Genomic DNA, 20,944 nt, shown 5'->3' on the forward strand with positions numbered 1-20,944 from the left:
GGAGCCTGAGGCCTGGACACGGTCCAGAAAGCAGTGCGGTATTATGAGGGGGGTAAGAGGGTTCGGAAGGGAGGGGTACGCTTTCTGCTTCCGTGGCGCCGTGTGCCTTGAAGTGTAAGGGCAGATGGGAAGAGGAAGCGGGAAGACGGGGAGGAAAGGAGACGAGAAGGAGGAGGAGGAGATGGGGGGGCCCTGTAGGACCATTTGCGATGAGGCTCATTTGCACGGCGCCACTTAATTGGTTAAAACAATTAATTAATGTGTTGGAAAGTTGGCAGCAAAAGTTCATTTAAAAGGGTTTTAATATGCAATTAGGGAGAAGGCGGCGAGCGAGAAAGGAAGCACATGCGCAGGAAAGAGAGAGGATGAAAATATCCTCGTTTTTTTTTTTTTTGGTAGTGCGGCAAACAGTATTTCGAAAAAAAGAGGGAGGCGAGGGGAGGACGAAGTTGACGCCTATAAATGGAGTTTGACAGCATCCTGTTGTGAGCACGTGACATTTAGACACATTATGCACCCCCCCCAAAAAAACAACAACAACCACAACAACATCACCCCCCCACTCCCCATCTCTCTTTTTTTCTCCTCTCACCCGCGTGAAACATCGCATGACTAATGAGCGGAGCAGGTTGAAATCCTGGGGAAGATGTCCTTGGAAGACGAATGCATTTTCAGCAGAATAATTAACTTAATTAACAAATCCGCATGCATATTCATCAGCCTATTAATGTCTCCTCTGTGCTGCTTGATGAGCAGCGGGGTAATAACCGCCTCATTTGCATAGACGGGCCCGTTCGCACGACGCCCCCTTTTTTTAAAGGCGCACCGCGGATGAGCGGCTGGGAGAGAAAACGCCAACTCCTCCCTAAATCCGAACACCAATCCTGGTTTGAAACCCGAATCCAGGCGTCATACCAGAGCTCTTCTGCGATGGGATAACTTGTTTTCAACTACCCGCAATTTGTTTAGTATCAAACTATTCCACTAATAAAAGTCTTGACACAATCACAACTGCCGTGCTAAATAGACAAATGAACTCCAGCTTGATAAATCACGCGATGCTTACAAAGATTTCCGCGTGTCACGCATCCGTTCCGGTTTCATGTATCGTGGCGCATGTAAACGGCAGATCGGAACAGATCCCATCACATGTAAACAGTTGACCGGAGATCTTCAATTGGAACGATGTCAATTGGAATGACAGAAAAGTCTCCACGTACACCTGACTACTAATTTCAAACCTTACAGCCATGAATTGAAATTAGACCGAAAACCTTATTTGAAACCCGAACTCAGTCTGGAAATTTGGAATTCGTACCTTCCTCCGCAATCTCCCTTTGCCTTTACGGGCATATCATTTGGCCAACGTCGGGCACATGATCATCTCCATCTTCCTCTGCCTCAACTCTCAAGGGGCCGAATTTGTGTGTGTGTGTGTGTGTGTGTGTGAAGGGGGGGGGGCTCTTGTGGGGGGTCTTGTTGGCATTGCTCCACTCCTTTCTTCTCCAGTGCCATGCTGCCGTGTCAGTCGTGCATGCGTGCCGCTGTCTGCTCTGCACGCAACCTGGCGCTCCTAGCAACGCCACCTCGCTCGGCGCACACACGTGCCACATGGCGGCCCGGGTGGCGCACGCGCCCGCACTCGCGCTCACGCGTGCGCACGCACGCCCGCTGTGCTGTTTACTGAGGCTTCAATTGCGGCGTCTGTGCGAACACGAACCCGCGCCGTGAGTGTTACTTGAGAAGGGAAACAAAGGACGAATTTCAAATGCAATCACCCACCGAGGGTGGAGAAAATCAAAAGCATTTCAAGTCCTAATTCGAGTTTGAAACCCTACTTGGGCACTCTAACTCTAATTTGAAACCCTAACGCAGTTTTGCACTCACCCTAAATCCTACTTGGACACCGTAGACCTCGTTTGAAGCTCTCATTTGAAACTTGAACTTTGCCTTGAACCTTTTCAACTGATTTGAAACCTTACCCTGCCTTGAAACCCTACCCCAGAGACATTCTTGAAACCTCAATTTGACACCCGTAATCTTGTTTGGAGCCCTAACCCAGGCTTGATACCCTAAATTCAAACCCTATGGAATGGAACAACGACTCTGGCTTGCAACCTTAATCTGAAGGTCAAATCCACTCTTCCCAGTATCCGGTGTCCATTTTGCTTCCCTCTCATGGCAGAAGAGCGCGAGAGGAGCCGGGCTCCTCGAGGCGATTGAGACGCGCGGAAGGCATTAAGCGGTGTCACGAGGAAATTAAAGGCCAGATCGTTTTCTTAATCAGAGCACAAGCGCCCTGGTTAAGGAGGAATTAGGTGGACAGCTGCTGTGTGGCTCCCTCTCTCGCTCCCTCTTTCACACTTCTCATTTCTCATCTATTAGGGTGGAGGCCTTCATTTGTATATGAAACAACATGCAATTTGTTGTCATGTAAAATTGAGTTCCCAATAAAAAACTCTCCGAAATGAGATCTTGAGTTACAAATGAGAAATCCTGGTGAAAATGGACTTCCGACTTCAGCCCTGCCACTGGTGTGACCACCTGACACGAGGTGGGCACACACAACGTTTTACAAGCCAAACCCGAAAATGATTTTCAAATGAGTCTTTCCAGACCAGGTTTAGGGTTTCAAGACAGAGTTCTGGTTTCATGACAAGAATAGATTCAAATAATAAAAAAGAAATACGGGCGGCCCGGTAGTCCAGTGGTTAGCACGTGGGCTTCACAGTGCAGAGGTACCGGGTTCGATTCCAGCTCCGGCCTCCCTGTGTGGAGTTTGCATGTTCTCCCCGGGCCTGCGTGGGTTTTCTCCGGCTGCTCCGGCATGTTCCAAAAACATGCATGGCAGGCTGATTGAACACTCTAAATTGTCCCTAGGTGTGAGTGTGAGTGCGAATGGTTGTTCGTCTCTGTGTGCCCTGCGATTGGCTGGCGACCGATTCAGGGTGTCCCCCGCCTACTGCCCTGAGACAGCTGGGATAGGCTCCAGTACCCCCCGCGACCCTAGTGAGGATCAAGCGGTTAGGCAGATGAATGAATGAATGAATGAAAAAAGAAATACGGTACATTATAATAGCAAAAAGAAGAAAAATGGATCCCTGTCTTGAAACCGTAATTTCAAACCCTAACCCTATGTATGAGTTCAAATGAATTTGAAAACCCTGACCCATGCAGGATTGAGGCCGAAACTCAGTTTTTGCAGCCGAAGACTGTCTGGAAAGCCATCACCTTGAAACAGATGCGAAAGCCTAACTCGACACCCTAATTTGAAGCCCCCATAGACACACCTAACAAGAAATAGTCCATTTTGTTTTGAAGCCTCCATTCTGGGCGTATTCCAGGGCTTTTCCTGGGGAATTTGGTGTCGGAAGCAAGGTAACCTCGACAGACGGGCGACGCTAAATTGCAAAGATTTTTTTTTCCCCCCTTTGCCTATTATGGGAGGAGCATGGCATCAAATGCTGGCTTGGGCGACTCGCTGTGAAAAGCGAGTGCTGGCGCCCTTTGCTTGGCTGCTTGAATTTTCTTCAGGAGCACCAAGCGAAGACCCTTTCCTCTAATACGGGCCATCAAACAGCATGCTGGTGCCTCACTAGAGAAATTGCTTTGGTAGCGTTCCAAGAGTGCCACTCATGGCCCCCGTGGCTGACAGATGAGCTGTCGGCGTGGTCGCGCGCCTCCATTTACACCTGAGGAGATGAGAGGAGCAGCTTCGGGGAGGATTTGTCGAAATCTGCTCGCAAAAGTTCATCACGTGTCACTCCACTTTTTAGCCAAAGCGAATGCAAGCGCATCCATTTTCATTCGTGGGTTAAATCAGCGGAATGAACCGGAATGATGCCCTCGGGCGCAGGTGCCGGCCTCTGTTTGGACACTGGACGCGCATTCTCCCCGTTAATTATCTGGGGGAAAAAATTAAGTGACTGCGGTGAAATGATCAGTTTTTCGGATCTCGCTATCGCCAGGTAAATGTTTGAGTGTCATGAGATTTATTCTTATATTATTAGATATTATCTCCTGATTTTCTAACACACACTGGTGCCTTGAAATCGAAATTTGTCAATAGGCAACAGCAATTTTAGTGGTTCTTCACCGATGATAAAGAACACATGTTTGTGAGTGGTGTTACATTGTCTGTCTACATGTGTTGCACCACAGTTTATGTACATTGTTTTAAGGTTCAATAACACTGTCACAGCGATGCTATTTGTTAGCCCATTTACGGCGTTTTGCTTTTTGCGCTAGGATTAAGCAAAGCAGCTTTCGGCAAGGAAAAGTTAACACGGCTCTGTTAAATGCATGCACAACGTGTAAACGACTTTGATGTTTGACTGTCCTTTTCAAGTGAACAAAAGTCTACACACCCCTGCTGAAATGCAAGGATAGACATGACACAACTAAATGTCAAAATATACGTTTTCTCTGTATCGAGTATAAAGACAGAGTTGATCTTGGAGAGTGTGTTTGTGAGCGGGGGCGGCGGACGAGGGGGGGGGGCAACACAACAGATGGCGTGCCACGCTGCGAAAGACATCGGCTGCCACGGGTGGGGATGGGGGGCTTAGGGGCGTTAGGGGGGCAAGTGGGGGCAGATAAATGAAAGAGGGAGGAGGGTGGAGGGGATTTTTTTTCCCCCATCGTGCCAATGGGGATGATAAGGATGAGGAGAAGGAGTAGTTTTTGTGTGTGTGTGTGTCACACATGGAGTTATGCACATATGAACACACAGACACACACACACACACCTGCACACAGCTAGTGGAAAAGGCTCCACGCGATCATGCTAGAAATTACTTTTAACCCAGTTGTTGTGATGAACAACAAATTGGGATGGTCACGTCACATTAATCAGCCTGCGGCAAAATGAACATGTGTGAAGGAAATGTAATCACTCTGCTTTTGTTTTTTATTCCGTCGCAACGAATTTACTATTTTGTGTGCTCAGCCGAGAACTTTAAAAAGAAGACAAGCTGTTTGCGCTGCGTTTTCTTTAAAAAAAAAAAAGGCAAAATACTGACATTGCACTGTCCTAAAAAGAACAACGTATGCATTTGCACTTCATGAAAAAGAAAAACTATGAATGTAGCACTGTCCTAAAAAGAACAACGTATGCATTTGCACTTCATGAAAAAGAAAAACTATGAATGTAGCACAAAAAAATTAAAAAATAAACTACTGTACCGGTACTGATATTGCACATTCTGACAAATAGCACTTGATTGGGCCCACCATTTAATTCTAACGCCAAATAAAACCTCAAAGGAAGAGTTAGAAATTTTCCCGATCGATATAATAACAACTTATGTGGAATCGTATCTATTTTCTATGTGTCTAACTTGAGTGTGGCTCTTTCTATATGAAGTGAAATGCCCCCCCGCCCCTGATCACCCCCACCGCTGCTTTGACACACACCAGCCTGGTTGGTCGACGTTATATGGTGCTGCCTACTGAACAGATGTTGTGGAATTTAACATGCAAAACAAAAACCCCACTAAGTTCAGCACACACACACACACATGAACCCCCCCCCCCAGCTGGCCTCACCATCAACGTGCCATGTGGCGCTTGATTCCCTCTGGCATTCCCACTCTGGCAACTCGGCCGCGTCTGGCAACTGGAGGCACACACGGCGTCCACTATTCATCGCCACGCGCTCTTTCTGCACGGATGCAAAGTAATGTCGTGTTATTTGCGAGCATTCGGACGCGATCTTTCGCTCCGAGTTTGAATGCGTACGAGTGAACGGAACCTGGTCGGGCGTTGGCGGGCGCGTGCCACCCTGGCAAAGCCGCTTGGGATCGCCCAGCAGAATTGCAGTTACCATGGTGATGTCCAAGCTCATTGGTAATAGAATCTCAATTTGAAAGAGATTAATTCAGGGGGAAAGAGTTGATTTATTCATCCTGTCGGATGCTGACGGACCCCCCCCATACACACGCACACACATTTGCACCGATCCTCCGGCTCTGACAGACGCTTATTACCTCCGCCAAGGAGCTTGTGGTTTCCGTCACCTCGTGTTTGTTACTTTCCTTTTTGTTTGAAAAATGCAATCATTGTTTTTTTCAGAAAGTATCACTCTGATCGTCTTCATTTTAGGAAAGCGCAACCACAATCGTTTTTCTTTGTTGTCAATGCAACCCAGATAGCTCGTCTTCATTTCAGGAAAGGACGGCACATTCATAATTTGTCCTTTTTGGAAAGTACAAAATAAAGCGATTTAGATACATAATTAATTAAATGGGCTTTATGATTGCTTCCACAATTCTCAAGTATTACGGGGGGGGTCGCTTGACAAAAGGAAGTTGTTTCATTTAGCCCCACGAGTGGAGAGATGTCGCTGTGACGCCGATGATGGAAGTTCTCCACAAGCAACAACCAGAATGATAAATTCACAATTACAGCGCATCATTCTCATTGCACAACTAAATCTAAACACGAACAGAAGACTAACGGCCGCTGTCCCCCCTGTCCTTCACAGCTGACTCCATCAATCCTGCCCCTAAGACGTCTCCCCTCCCGTGTGTATAAATCTTGTGAGCGCTGGAAAAACACTTTGCGAATGCTCACGTCCCGGTAAAAGTGACTCCGTCGCTAAATTCATAATTGGACGAGTGTCGTCGCTATACAGCCGCATACATTCATTTATGAGCGCATATGCATGAGCATATGTTCAATACCAGCATGTCTCTACGCGACCCTCACATCCCACCCCATAACGCCCAATTCAGTGCTAGAGTGCCCCCCCCCCCACAGCACCCACACGGAGACCTCCTCTCCTCTTTGCTCCTCTTCTGATAATCTTTTAATCCAGAGAGGCGTGCACTCCGTTCCGTTGACTTGCAACTGAGACACACTTGACGGAGTCATCATAACACTGCCGTAAATATTGATGTCCGTTCCTATTGACGCCGCGCCTCACGTGAACAAATAAATGCCTCAACCCAAATAACAACGCAAAAAAAATGTGTGCCTTCTATTTCGGAAAATCCAACATCATCAATTTGGACAACGGTGAGAAGTGCAACTCCAACGGTTTGAACTCAAACTGTTCCATTTTATGACATTGCAGTGTTGACGGCGAATTGACTGAGCGTGATTATGTTTTGTCATTTCCGAGATGAGAACTCGTGACAACAGACGGCGGCCAATTAGGTGAAATCCGTGCAAGGTCAATCTCACTTTCAGGTCAAAGTCGAAACCGGCAGCGGGTGGCGACTGAGGCGTCGAGGACAGCGATTAAAGTGTGTTTGCGTGTGCGTGTGTGTGTGTGCGCGCGTGTGTGTGTGTTGTGTGTTGAGAGCATCTGTGTGTTTGAATTCGGTGACAGATGTTCATTAGTCTTTGACAAGCCCGCACTGCTCACATCTCGAAGCAGTGAAGGCATGAACATAAGGGGCGAGAAAAAACATCACTGCCTTTCGGAGATGTTGTTTTTTAAAAAAATAAATATCTTGTTGTCGTTTTGGCTAAAAATACATTTTGTATCAGGTAGTAGCTCGGGTCTAACTTGCTCATCACTTTTCCCATTTAGACTGAATCCGGTTCGAATGAAAGCGTGGAATTTAGAGTTTTACATTGATCGCGTTTTCATTGTAACCAGGTTCCTCGTGAATGGCAAAGACGGTTTATTGACGTGAATTCAGAGATATGTTTCGAAAGACACGCTTGAAGATAATTGCTGAAATTGTGCAAAGGATGTTACTGAATTGCGGAAATGCAGCATGAAACCGTTTTCTCCATGTCAGTTTTGCACCTCTTTTGGCTCATGTTAGCCATGCTAGTTAGCCATGCTAGTTAGCCACGCAGTCCGCCTCGGCGTCGAGTCTGTCGGATTGATTTCGACAGGCTAACTCCTGCGTGCAAAAGTTCACGACAAGGCAACTCACGCAAATGTGAGTTCGTATTGAGCAAATGACCTTTGCGAACAGACACACTTCATGAGTACGCTCTCTATATTTTTGCTGTATTACACTGCAGGACCATGAAACTTATTTTTAAAACCGCGGTATGCGGTTTTATAACTGTCTCATTCGTAGTTACCCTTTAGTTTATGGACTAGCTGGTAGCTCGTGCCTCTCAGCGCGCCATGGAGAGCCCCGTCGTCCCCCGTCGGAATATATTTAATGGCTCTCATGTCGATATTTTGCAGGAGCCCGAGAAAGGCTCATGATACGAACGGAAACATTTTTAGTTTTAGACACATTGAATGAAGTGTCTCAAGACTTTTTGTCCATGGCTTGCGCATTTGAAAAGGGAGTTTTTAGAAAGAGAGTTAGTGTGTGTGTGTGTGCGTGTGTGTGTGTGGTTTGATGAATGTGAGCAGCAGCCAATAGCAGAGAGCCAGCCGAGCCTGAGGCAAGGGTGTGATGTACTGGGAGAAAAAGGTGTGAGTGGCAGGGACTGCGAGGAGAGAAAGATTGATATGGAAAGTGTACGTGTAATTTGGAAGAAAGAAAAAAAAAACAAGAAAAAGAAGTCAAGTGCAGTGGGACGATGCTGGAAAAAAACAAGAAGAAGAAGAACAACAAAAAAAATGGAGGCAATGAGCTGGACTGAATACCATCTGACAGGTCCAGCTGGGAGTTTGCCCGCCCGGCAGCACTGCAAAACCCCTCAATATGGCCGCCAATTACTGCTGCCCGCGTGACCGTGCCATGGCGGCGGCGGCGGCGGCGGCAGCGGCTTCGCCCAGCATCCTCCTCACTTGCCTCTCCATCACCCTCCCCAGTGCTCATTGCCTCACACTCCCTGAAAGATAAATAAATAAGTAAATTTAAAAAAAAAAAAAAAACACTCCTGCCATCTGTGCGGCAAAACACCACTGCATAATAGACACTCGCAGGCCACTTCATTAGGGACACCCGCCCAAGCTCTAATGAGCTCCATGACAGGAGCCGCGATAAGAAGGTAAACAAAACACTCGTTTATGAATATGTTTTTGCACTGCATCCTGTATTTCTGCAAATGATCAAACAGGGCAAGGGCGGCTCATATCAGAGGGGAGGCATTAATTTCTACTTGACTTTCTACTTTTTTGTTTGTTTGTTTTGACATATGACACATTGAAACTGATGCAGATTAAATGTCATTTAAATTTAAACCCCCCAACTATTATGAAGAAAGCAAAAATGAACATGGGACGCATGCAGTTTGTCAAGTGGACACACGTTGAAACTGCTAGAATGCACTTTTTTACCTTTAACACGTTTAGATCAATTTAATTCATTTGAGGGGCTTATCTGCTCCTGTTTTGGTTAGCAACAGAGCACCGACAACACGAGCGCGATAAGGACAATAAAGGATTTTAGAAAAACAGAACATGTTTCCTTAAGATTTGCAAGTAATGAAGCATTTCGAACCTTTTGGATTGAACGCATGAATAAATTGGAGTCACAGCAGCTAAAGCTATAAACAATCATTCCGTCACCCATTTATTGATCACATCATAAGGACACTTGCTTCAATTGTTTGGAAGGTTGGTTCATACCGATGGGTATGAAAGGCGTCAGGTGACAACTCATTCAGAAGTAGGAATGATTGTGGTTTGATTTGTTTTTTCTTTTGCATGGATACACAGAGTTAACCTTAAATATGAAGATTGCACTATAGCAACCCCCGCCCCCTAATTTGGACATAATTTCGACTAATACCAGCAAAATTACTGCAATGCAATCACAGTGATAATATGATGAGTGTATTGGTCCAGATGGAAATTAAAGCCTCTGTACTATGACACAAAATGAACAGTTCGCTGGCTTATTTGATTACATTTTGCACGGTATTTATTAAGGCATTTTACAGACATCCATTTTAACAAATAGGCTTGAACTAATTGATTTAATGGTGATTAAATCCATATCACAATTTGAGTGTGTGTGTGGGGGGGGGTAAAAAAAGGAGAGGCCTCAGTTGTCAAAAGACAAAAAGGCACTATTTCCATTTATATGACACATCCATCCAAATAAGTGTAAAAATTAAAAAAAGGAATCATTGCATATTGTGAACGAGTCCAACTACATTCTCCTGCATGCATGAAATAAACAAAAAATCGAAATGCAGTTTTGTTGTTTGTTTGTTTGTTTTTTTTCCAGCAGGCTGTGCAGGAGTAATGAGCAGATGTTGATGGAATTAGCAAAGAAACACAGGGGCCCTCCCACAAGGGCCCGTGGCCGGGTTGCGGCGTGCGTGGCTCGGCATGGCGTGGCGCGGCAGCTGCGCAGGGGGGGGGCAGCGTGCACGCCTGCTCGGTGGACGTGCTCGCTGCGTTCTGGTGGTGATTTGGTGCGAATCGCTGCCACCTGTATCGGCGCGCAAAATTCTCATGGAGGATGCGTTGCAGAAAAGGGCATTTAGACGCACTCAAATCGCTTCGCAATGTAAATGTTCCCATCTTATAAACTAATTATTAACAGATTATTCAATCAAAAAGTCATTTTTTAAACGTGAAGATAGTTACACTTAGACGTCGTTTCTTCTGCGTGGTAGGTGCTTTTATTTCCCTCGCACATAGCACGCATGAGTGGCTCCAATTTTTATTTCGGCCTAAAACGGCAAAACATCACACAAAAACCTTAAAGTCATTGTCACGATTATTTTCCCATTTTAAGATGGGCTGGCCATTTTAAAAGCCGCTACGTGCGCATTTTTAAATTCACTGGTTTCTTGATTATTTTGGCAGGTTCGGCGCTTTGAAATATGACTTTTATTAAAATTCAGCTCGTTTTTTTCCCTTTTTGTTTATGGTTCAAAAGGTGGAACATCTGCTCCGGGAGAAAAAGGCTCTATATTTATTATAAAGGTTCTTCACTTTGTATCAGTTCATGCATGCACCATTTTAAATTCATATTTATGTGTCAATGTTCGCTATGTTAATTTGTGTGCTTTTTTTTATTGAAAGAAAGAGAGTGCGCCTGCAGAGCCTCGCACACTTGACCAGCAAGGCAACATATGGGACCACGGGCGGTGGTCCAACATGGCGCCCGCACGCTCTGAGCGTTATCATCATTATTATTAGAATATTATTATTATTATTATTATTAGAAAGGATTGGAGAAATCACGAGTGGTAGGCCTGTCAACATTGGGACTGGAAAAGCAGCCTCCGTGCAGTGTTTGAAAATGCAAGAATAGAGAGTATGCAAGGAGCAGGTGCTGAAATTAATTTATATCATGTTCAAATTTTCACTGAAATGTCCATTTATATATATAAAAAAAAGAAACCCAATTAAACAGTTTTGTGTTCCCCTGGAGATGCTTTTCTTTTTCTTTTTTTAACCTGTGCAAAATAGACTTCGTATAAATTAATTTGAGGTGAATAATTTGCCCTGATCTTTAAAATCGGGCGGGATCTTGACAACTCATTTTAATGGTCTGCTTTTTATTTTTGTTTTGTTTTTTTCGGGGGTGGGGGAGTAATCCATAGAGAACCCATTTTGTAACGTCCCAGTGGCTTTTACACACCACGCCTTTATGGTGGGGTAACCTGCAAGAAATAGAAAATCAAATCTTTGAATAATTTAGTATAATCTATTTTCTCGTTGTAAATGATTCAACTGTTTGAAATGAGGCAGAATTTGAGGGTGGGTACACATCCGTATAGATTAGAATGACGCATGAAACAATTATAAATCTTGTTTTATTTGTGTATTTCGTTTATATTACACGTGTCCGGTCATTTAGCACACACGCGCGCGCACACACACACAAACACACACGCGCGCGCATACACACACGCATACATACGCACGTACACGGTACCGCACAATGAACAACATCATGTAATCGGATTACAGGAGAAGATAAGGATTGTGACTCAATCGAGTCAGTTGTGGAAAAAGGCGCTGATGTCCTCGTAGGGGCCCACGGCGCCCTCGTGGTGGCCCTCGTGGAAGGGGGGGATGTTCTCGGAGTGCGCGCCCCCGCCGCCGCGCGCTCCAGAGGGACCAAACGTCAAACCGCGTCCGGCTCGGGAGTAATGCATAGAGGAGTAGTGATAGTTCCGCTCGGCGTCGATCTCCTGTTGCTTGCCTGACGCGCCCACGCCGACGCCCAAGCACCCCGGCGGGCTGCGCTGGCCCTCGTAATCCGGGCTCAGGTAGTCCGGGGAGGCCCCGCCTGGAGCGTACGCGGCCTCGAAGCCGGAGGCGTACGAGTGCCCGCGTAGGTTGAGGGGTCCGCCGCCCGGACCTTGGTAATTGGGGCTGGCGAGGCGGCACCGGTACGACGACGACGACGACGACGAGTACGGGTGCAAGGAGAAGGGTGAGCCGGGCATGTGGAAGCGCCCCGCGTCCGGCTCGGTGAGGAAGTTGCGCGCGTTCAGCTGCAGGCAGCCGGCCACCAGGTTGGTGGTGGGCTGCGAGAGGCCCTTGCACAGCATCTGCACGTAGCTCACCACGTCCGGCCGCTTGCCGTTGCGCAGGATCTCGCCCAGCGCCAGGATGTAGTTCTTGGCCAGGCGCAGCGTCTCGATTTTGGACAACTTCTGCGTCTTGGAGTAGCAGGGCACCACCTTGCGCAGGTTGTCCAGCGCCGAGTTCAAGTCGTGCATGCGCGTGCGCTCGCGGGCGTTGGCCTTCACCCGTCGCACTTTGGAGCGCTCCTGGCGGGCCGCGCTCGTCTTGCGCTTCTTCGGACCGCGTTTTTTGTTGCCCTTCTCCTCGGGCCCTTCATCAACAGCGCCTTCCTCCTCCTCCTCCTCCTCCTCGTCCTCCTCCTCATCTGCCATTTCGGACTCGGCTCGGCTGCTGCTGTCGCCCCCGCGCGCCTCGTCCAGATCGTCCTCGCCGCCGAGGCGCTTCTCATGCTCGCTCTTCACCTTGGCCACCTCGGCGGGGGTGTCGGCCCAGTCTGCCGCCAGCCGCTGGACGTCTGGTAGTACCTCACTGAAGAGACGGCTCAACATTGTCACCTGCAACAGAGGAGGCGGGGTCCCGCGCGCGGTGTTTATATCCAGTCTATGATGTCATCTTCATGGGGGGAAAAAAAAGGCTGGAAATGGATGAGCCATGTCACATGAACCACGTGATGATAATATAAAGTTGAAGAGGACATTATTTGGGATATCTGCATAGCATGTGACAAAAAATGTTTGGTTGGAAATGCATGTCTCTTCAGGGACACCTGCAACATGGGATGAGGGGACAAAAAGGAATGCAGGTGCCGTGCCATATTATTAGGGACAGAGGACAACATGGCATGAAATGCAAAATGGCTGGAAATCGATGTTAGGTCACATTATTAGGAACACCTGCAACATGGGATGAGAGAAATGTGATGCATGGGTGAAGGTTGCACAGAAAAGAAAAGTCTGCGTCACCGGCAGCATGGCATGAGACCCAAAATGGCCGGAAACGGATGTCTCCGGTCACATAATTAGGGACATGTATAACATGGGATGCAACAAAATGCCATCGTCCGCCCACATTATTAGGGACACTTTCCGCACGATGAGAAGAAATGGCCGGAAATTGATGTGTCACATCATTAGGTACACCTGCAACATGTGCTGGAACACAACAAAAGGGGTGGGGACCGTATGTGTTGGGCCATATGATAAGGTACACCTCCAACATATGATGGTCCACAAAAAGAAATGAAAATGCATCATCGAGTCATAGAATTAGGTATGAGTGGAATGCACATGACACAGACGCGCACACGCAATGTGTTCCTAATATTCTGCCTGTCGTTTCAGCATGTCAAATAGTCAAATCGGCACCTCTTTGACAGTGTCGATCAAAACAATCATATTTGGGAAGGGCGTGGCATGGCGTGCAGGTGTACCTAAAGCTCTGACTAATGAGCAGAACCTGCAGGCCCCAAGTTCATCACCCCTATACATAAAATACTTGACATTTTTATTCTTTAAAAAAAAATCCATGCACTATTTTTTTGTTTAAAAGCTGTGAGCCACACAATTTAGAGCATGGTTTCCAGTAGATGATGCCAGGGTAAGATATGATTTATTTTAGCGTGCCGAGCGAGGACCCAAATGTAAAAATTGAGCTGAAAAAAAAAAGTTTTCAAAGAACCCTGATTCGATTCAAAAATGTTAATTTTGCTTTGAATAATGCTGATTTAGGTTGTTGTTATTTTTATAAATCACAAATGCCTCATGTTGGACTCCGTGCTATTTATTGCTTACATTGAAAATGAATTGAAAATACACTCCTCAGCATTTGAGATGCTATCAGTTTTGTGTGTGTGTGGGGGGGGGGGGTTCCTCCCCTTTTTCCACCTAAAATAAACACCCTGCAATACCCGCTGGCGTATATTTTGTCCATTATCCCGTGTGTAGCCCAGAGAATTCGACCCGCTTGGTGTTCAGATGCACACACACACACACACATACACGTCTCTGTAAAGCTGCCAGCAATAAGGATCCATGAACGACAAAAAGATGCCCGCGTGGACAAGTGACGGGATGGAAGTGGACACAAAGAACTATTTTAGAGGAACCTACCTGGGTTTTGTTTACACCATGTCGACGACACGTCGTGCAGGGCAAAGAAGAGACTGCCGTGTGGTCCTCGCTTGTGCGCCTACCTCCCTCTTCCTCTTCCTCCTCCTCCTCCTCTTCCTCTTCTTCTTCTTCTTCTTCTACAGCCACCCTGCCTCTGTCTGCAGCCCAGACGCGCGCAAGGGGAGCAAGCGCACGGGTGACTTGCGTAGCGAGGCCGTGTGATGCCAGGCCCATATGGCTGGAATGTCATTGGCAAGAGCCATCACACGAGAGCCGCTGATTGACATGTGGCCGCATTCACAGAGACTGCCCCCCCCCAACACCTCCCCCTGGGGCGGGCGGCTGGGTGAGGTGGTGGTGGGTGGGGGTGGATGAGAAGAACTCGCCATCTGTCAGCGGGCACTGAAAGGCAAAATGAAATAAGCTGCAAGTGAGTGGCTTCACACTGGTTCTGTTTTAGAGGGAAAATGGGGTCAATCGCAAAAAATGTTACATGTAATCCCATCATATGCATCTACTTTAAAGCATTCCGAGCAAGCCATAGTAGAGTCACACCTGATTTGTGGGCTGGGGAGGGGGGGGGGGGGGTTAATCAGGTCAATCAATTCAAATTTGAGTTAGGGGTTTTAGACAGGGTTAGGGTGTCATGTTAGGGTTCAAAACTAGTGTTTAGGGTTCTAATCCAGGAGTAGGGGTTCAAAGAAATTGGGGTATAAAACTAAGGTCAAGGTTTCTAGCTAGTGCTAGGTCTTCAAGTCTGGGTTTGATTTTTAAGACAGGGTTAGGGTGTTTGTTGAAGTCGAACACTTATGCAGCACAATTATGGCAATCAACATTCTGGTCAAATGAACACCTTGCTAATGAGGGTTTACGATCGTTAAACGATTCATGGCTGAAATAATTCCGGAACAATCCCCAAGTTCCCACGTGGGGAAGCGGGAACAACACGGGAACAGACGACACAATATGGCGGCCGCCCCAAAGCCGGGGTGTCGGAGCGCGATCGCCTAAACGAGTCAATTGAACCGAGCTAAAGCGGTGCCCTCGCAGACGTGCCCGCTTGCCAAGCTTGGCACGGACGGGCACCGGGAATCGCGGACGGGGGCCAAGAGACGAGAAAGGGAGAAGAATGCAAAACTAGACAAAGCCGGAATCTTATTTATAGGGATATGTTCGGGGAAAATGTATTTTGAAATGCTACATCCAATAATGATAACCAGCACATTTTAGCAATTAAATTATTCATCAAATTATTGCCCATTGATTGTCTGGCGACCGGTTCAGGGTATCTCCGCCTGATGCCCGAAGACAGCTGGGGTGGGCTGCACCAGCCTCCGCGACCCTTATGAGGATGGAGCGGATCAGAAATTGGATGGAGGGATACATTATTTCATGATAATCCCACCAAATGTTTTATACATACCCTTTAGAAAATACCTTCCACAAACTCAATGATGGATGCTTGATTATCAGGCCATCGCCATCCTTCTCTGTAAATGTGTATGACATTATTCAAACAGGTTCTGAAGGAATGCTTTAGTACATGGGGAAAAAAATTGCCGTGTATCTAGTGGCGCAACCCCAAATACAATTTTGCTTTTGTAATCGTTTTCACTTCAAGTCGGTAGTGGTCAATGACCTTTCTGCCACTCGGAAGTAGGCACCTCATTAAACTGTTCACAATGTACTCGTTTCATTCTCCTGCTCTCTTTGGTAGGGGCTGACATCTAGTGGACATAAAGTGTTAGTTTGACTCACTCGGCTTTAACATTAATTTTGGTCTCAATTAATTTGGGTTTCAACTCAAGGCAGGGTTAAGGTTCGTCAATGGGATCTGGGTGTCATGTTAATGTTTAAGACTAGGGTTACAGTTTGAAATTAGGACATCAAAATAGAGTTCGGCTTTCAAAATTCAGTTTGAAGGGGTTATGAATGTGTTGGAATTGGGGTCTCAAAGCGAGTGTTAGTGTGTCATTTGACAGTTTCAAAATATTTGAAATGATGGTTTGAAGATACGGTTTTTGATTTCAAGTGGTTAGGGTTTAAAAATTGGGTTTCATGCCAAAATTACGGTTACAAGCTGGGGAGTTTCAATTTAAGGTTCTGAGGTAGACGAAGGGTTTCAAATTAGGGTTTTAAGACCGAGTTATGTTGTCAATACTGGGTTTCACATCAGGGGTCGGGTTCACCATATACACAAATGTTTCAAAATGAATATAGTGATGCTTTATTGGCATATTTTTCTCCTACAGGTATGCACCTTTTATGCCATACTAAGTCTGCCAAGCAACAATTGGGCGTGCAAACGTCACGTGACCCGGAAATGAAGCAGGCCGTTTCCGACGGAAGTCAATTACCAATGTCGCGGTGTGCCATCTAACTTTTAACATTACTGTACTCCTGTCGTGAACGGCATTGCGTCTTGTATCTTCTTTGCGGTTGGGTACGGGTTACACTAGGAAATCAAACCCAGGAGACTCGACTCTAAACGAGAATAAAGTAAGGCAAGTACTCAGGTACCACCTGTAGCGGTTTGTACGGCACCTGTTTTGCTAACTGTTAAATGCGACTTGTTTGGAGTGTGTTGAAGACGTTAATAGATAAGTTACATGAATCCTTCTGAGCTTTGCAAGTGAATTCTTTGTTTGCCAGCAAACCTTTGTTGTTGCTGTGAGGGTTATTATGACTATTAAAAAAAAATTGGAAACAACCCAGGGGCTTGGAATCTTACGCGCCACTTCGCTGAAATGTCGCGATGTTTGCGGCAACAGTTGATTGCGTCATAAGCCTTCGCACGAACACGCGCCGCTGTGTTGCTTCGTGACCGAGTGTGCATATGTGGGAGTGGGACTGACACGAAGAGACGGAGATTGGAATTTTTGACAAGGGTTTGGCGGCTTGTGATCATGGAGCCCCTTTTGCCTGCGGGGATCGACACGACGAGAGTGGAACGAGAGCCTGAGGACAGCGATGCCAAGAGGAAGATCCAATTCTCGGTGCCTTCGGCGGTGCCCATCCAGCTGGACCCGCGACAAGTGGAAATGGTGAGAATCATGCAGGGGAGCACAAGGCATCTATTATATCACATTAGAGTGGATAGATAGATCTAGATGAATTTAAAAAAGTGTCCCATATCATAAAACGGAATTGATGTCAAAACAACCCGAATAAAACTGCAGCAGTAATGGTTCATTGAGTAGATAGAAAGCCTCAAATGATATATCATTAAAGAATCATGACAATCCTAAGACTCAAATCTGTCATCTTTGAAATGGCAGAACTGTGATACACCCCTTTCTACTCTCACAATTTTTGTCTTCAATCCAGACATGAAGTTATTGTGTTACCAAGCGTAATATAATATATTTGCTTGAGGATGATAACAATAATGATGAAAAAAAAACATCAGCCTAAATTGAAGCCAAGCTTCCTGACCAAGCCTCCTCTAACTGCCTGTCATTCGACTGCTTTTCCAGGTGATGGTCATATGACACAAGTGAGCAAAAGTGTGATTCTGTTCTGTTTGATTGTGTGAAGCATCTTTTGAGGTATGGCATTAATTTATTCCAGAGGACAGCACCATCAGTTTAACACAGCACAGAGTCTATTTGGAGTAGGCTCCGACTACTCTTCATCAATCAAGAAGTGGCCTTTTTTTAGTCCCAAAGTGCATTTAAGTGAACTTTGTGTAACCTTCGACTGTATTTTGTCAGTCATCGCGTTGCCCTCTTATCCCCGCACCAAATTGACTGCTACTTACATAATATGAGGAGTAGAAGAACTCCAGTTTTTTGATGCATTACCATCTGTTGGTAGCAGAGAATGGACAGCATTGGGATTAAACTGAGCCGTTGAAGCTTGACTTTTTGCATCTCTTAGAAGTGATGAGGCATCAAAAGGAGTGGAGGAGGAGCTGACATGAGGGATAAAGCCTCTCCCCCGTTAGAAATATTAAAAATGAGATTGTACACCACCACTGCCAATTTCAGATGCAGAGCAAAAGTAGGCCATTTAATCTTGGTCTTTCAAACAGGTTGAGATTTTTAAAACAGGGTTGGCATTTCAAATCAGGGTGACAAGGTCAGGTGTTAGGGTTTCAAAAAATGGGGTCCAGCCCAGGGAGGGGTTGCGTTTCAAGATTGTGTTCCATGTCAGGGTTATGGTTTAAATTTACGGTTTCAAAACTAAGGTTTCAAGCTTCAATTCTGCTATAAAGGGCCCTCACAATCCTGGCCATGTTGGGGGACTGGAACAGAGGACAACAACTCTCTAAAATCTAAATGGTTTTGCCAGGCCTGATGTCTGTGCAAAGCAACGTGAGTTTTCATCTCCACGAAATGGGCACGAATCCAACACATGAGAGAAGCAAAAGCGGAGATGCCAAAAAGCCGCCCACGTGTCGAACCCACGCTCTTCTCTGCGATTGGTCGACGAGCTCTCCTATATTGCGGCAAACTGTCTTATTTCCATGATGTTACAAAACATTGGTGATGACGACTCTTCAGCATGCTTTCACACTCTTCGGCTCGGCATGTTGTACCAACCAAATATCCTTTGTTGAGAACAGCTGCTACAATAGGAGGGGAAGTCCATTTTACATTTATTCAGTTACACAACTCTCAGCGGTTGTTATGACTCACTCTCTTTTGTATGAGAGTGTGAAAAATGGTTAGTAACGCTAACCATGTGGCCTTGGGACACGGCAACAGAGCCATTGTAGTGAATGACGACTTGTTTTTATCAAGCAGGAAGTGAACGTTTTTTCCCTGGTCTGTGCTTAAATGGAAAACGATGAGGCCCCAAAGCAACCCCTACCAGGGCAAGTTGAGAGAACATTTAGAAGTGTGTTCCTCCAAAGGTGAGTCAAGACCTTCTCGATGTGTTCAGATTCGACGTCGGAGGCCCACTCCCGCCACCCTCTTCCGACTGACGGACCCACCGTCACCTGAAGATGACACTGGGTCTCATCAGGTAATCCAGTTTTGCACCATTTTGTCGTGTGTGTCTCCAGAGTGTATTGATATGTCCCGCTGCCCCGACCCATGCCACCTGCAGTGGTCAGTCGGAGAAAACGGGGTCCTGAAGGCAAATGCTGTCAACAAGATGCCAAGCACCTACCAGCCGCCCTCGCTTAAAGGTCAGTGGGCTTGCAAGTGCTCTTGGTGTTCCACATTTGTGTTGTATAATTATGTAACAATTGTAGTGGTCTACATCTGTCCCAAAGAAATGCGCGTGTGCGCGTGTGTGATTTGAGATTAGAAGCAGAGGCAGCTCTGGATCATCCGGGATTATGAGATAGACACAGCTGCAGCAACACGGCCCCCCCCCAACTGAATGTCATAATAAGAAGCTGTTTACAATAAGTGCTATTGGTGATATTGAGCATGGGTGGGGTTAAAAACAACAATTGGATATGAGTGGTTGAATTGGCCTGATCATCAAGGTTCGGACGCCATCTGTTGCTTTGGTATTGGCCCGTGCAGTAGTGTAAGTGCAATGCTGTGTTCCACTGTAGTTAGACGTAAGGTTGGTTGACTTTTGGGATGAGTGCCGGTACATGCAATTGTTTTTGGTGAACTTTAATGGATTCATTACGATTTAAAAGTGTATATATACAAAAAATTTCAGCTGTGCAGAGAATGGCCCAAGCGCACCTATCTTCCATCGACATGAGCTCTGTGGACCAGGACGAGCCACCTTCCAGAGAGGAAGAGGACAATGTAAAGAGCACGCAGCTGGACTCAGGTAAAAATAAAATAAAATTAATAATTACAAAATCAGATATGGAGACAATTTTTCCTTAACCCTTTATAGGTTAAATGTGCACTTTTTGACATTTGACTACAACAAAATCACATTCAATGTCATTCCTTTTTCGAGAAAATTATGATAACTCATCCTGACGTGACCCAAAGTGCACAAAAAGGAATGGACCCAAGAACTACGGGGGTCAAAATTGACCCGGAATGTCCATTAAAATTGTTTTCTCAATGCCATCATTTCTCGGTAGATGCTGGAACGCAAAACAAAGCGCAGAGGGATCTGTCACTGTTAGGACCCACAGAAGAGGCCGATGTTGGAGACAAAGTAGAACGTCGGAAGATCTCTTTTGCATAAAAGCATGGACGGGAGGTTTGTGTGCATGCATACTTGTAAATGTCCTGTAAATACAGTATGTGCAAGAACATCTCAGTCGGTGCCACAAAGTGGTGTTTAAAAGAACCCACGATAATGTAACCAGACATTCTTGTCCATTTTGGTGGTACAAGTGATGGTTTGCCTATTAGGCTTTTGATGTGCTTCTCCTGTATAGTATAGTAGCATTAAAAATATGCTTTGTGATGGTTGCTAATAAAACCTCCGTAATGGATTTTGAAGCATATTATGTAGTGTCTTTATTAAAAGACACAAGACTTTGATTTACCAGTGAAGGAAGCTCTTTTAATAGTAGTGTTTCAAAACAATAAAGACAAAA

The 20,944-nt window shown here is 46.0% G+C and overlaps 3 protein-coding genes and 1 long non-coding RNA gene across 6 annotated transcripts in view; 3 read left to right on the plus strand and 1 right to left on the minus strand.

Moving 5' to 3' along the window:
• The window catches only part of LOC127604074 (uncharacterized), a 140,516-nt gene that overhangs the window by 108,165 nt on the left and 11,407 nt on the right, over window positions 1–20,944 (plus strand). The gene's annotated exons all lie outside the window — the stretch shown is intronic.
• Window positions 1–20,944, plus strand: part of aldh18a1 (aldehyde dehydrogenase 18 family, member A1) — a 140,164-nt gene that overhangs the window by 107,160 nt on the left and 12,060 nt on the right. The window lies entirely within an intron of this gene.
• On the minus strand, window positions 11,623–14,743 carry LOC127604042 (neurogenic differentiation factor 2-like). The gene is made up of 2 exons (XM_052070858.1): window positions 14,470–14,743; window positions 11,623–12,915 (listed from the first exon to the last, which is right to left on the minus strand). The coding sequence occupies exons 1-2, from the start codon at window positions 14,701–14,703 to the stop codon at window positions 11,827–11,829; spliced, it is 1,323 nt and encodes a 440-aa protein (XP_051926818.1). The 5' UTR covers window positions 14,704–14,743; the 3' UTR covers window positions 11,623–11,826.
• LOC127604064 (protein phosphatase 1 regulatory subunit 1B-like) lies at window positions 17,248–20,846 on the plus strand. Its single transcript, XM_052070896.1, has 5 exons — window positions 17,248–17,513; window positions 19,357–19,440; window positions 19,525–19,606; window positions 20,098–20,214; window positions 20,480–20,846. The coding sequence occupies exons 1-5, from the start codon at window positions 17,376–17,378 to the stop codon at window positions 20,584–20,586; spliced, it is 528 nt and encodes a 175-aa protein (XP_051926856.1). The 5' UTR covers window positions 17,248–17,375; the 3' UTR covers window positions 20,587–20,846.

The sequence above is a fragment of the Hippocampus zosterae genome, chromosome 7 (genome assembly GCF_025434085.1).
Source record: "Hippocampus zosterae strain Florida chromosome 7, ASM2543408v3, whole genome shotgun sequence".
In the NCBI taxonomy this organism is placed as follows: Eukaryota; Metazoa; Chordata; class Actinopteri; order Syngnathiformes; family Syngnathidae; genus Hippocampus; species Hippocampus zosterae.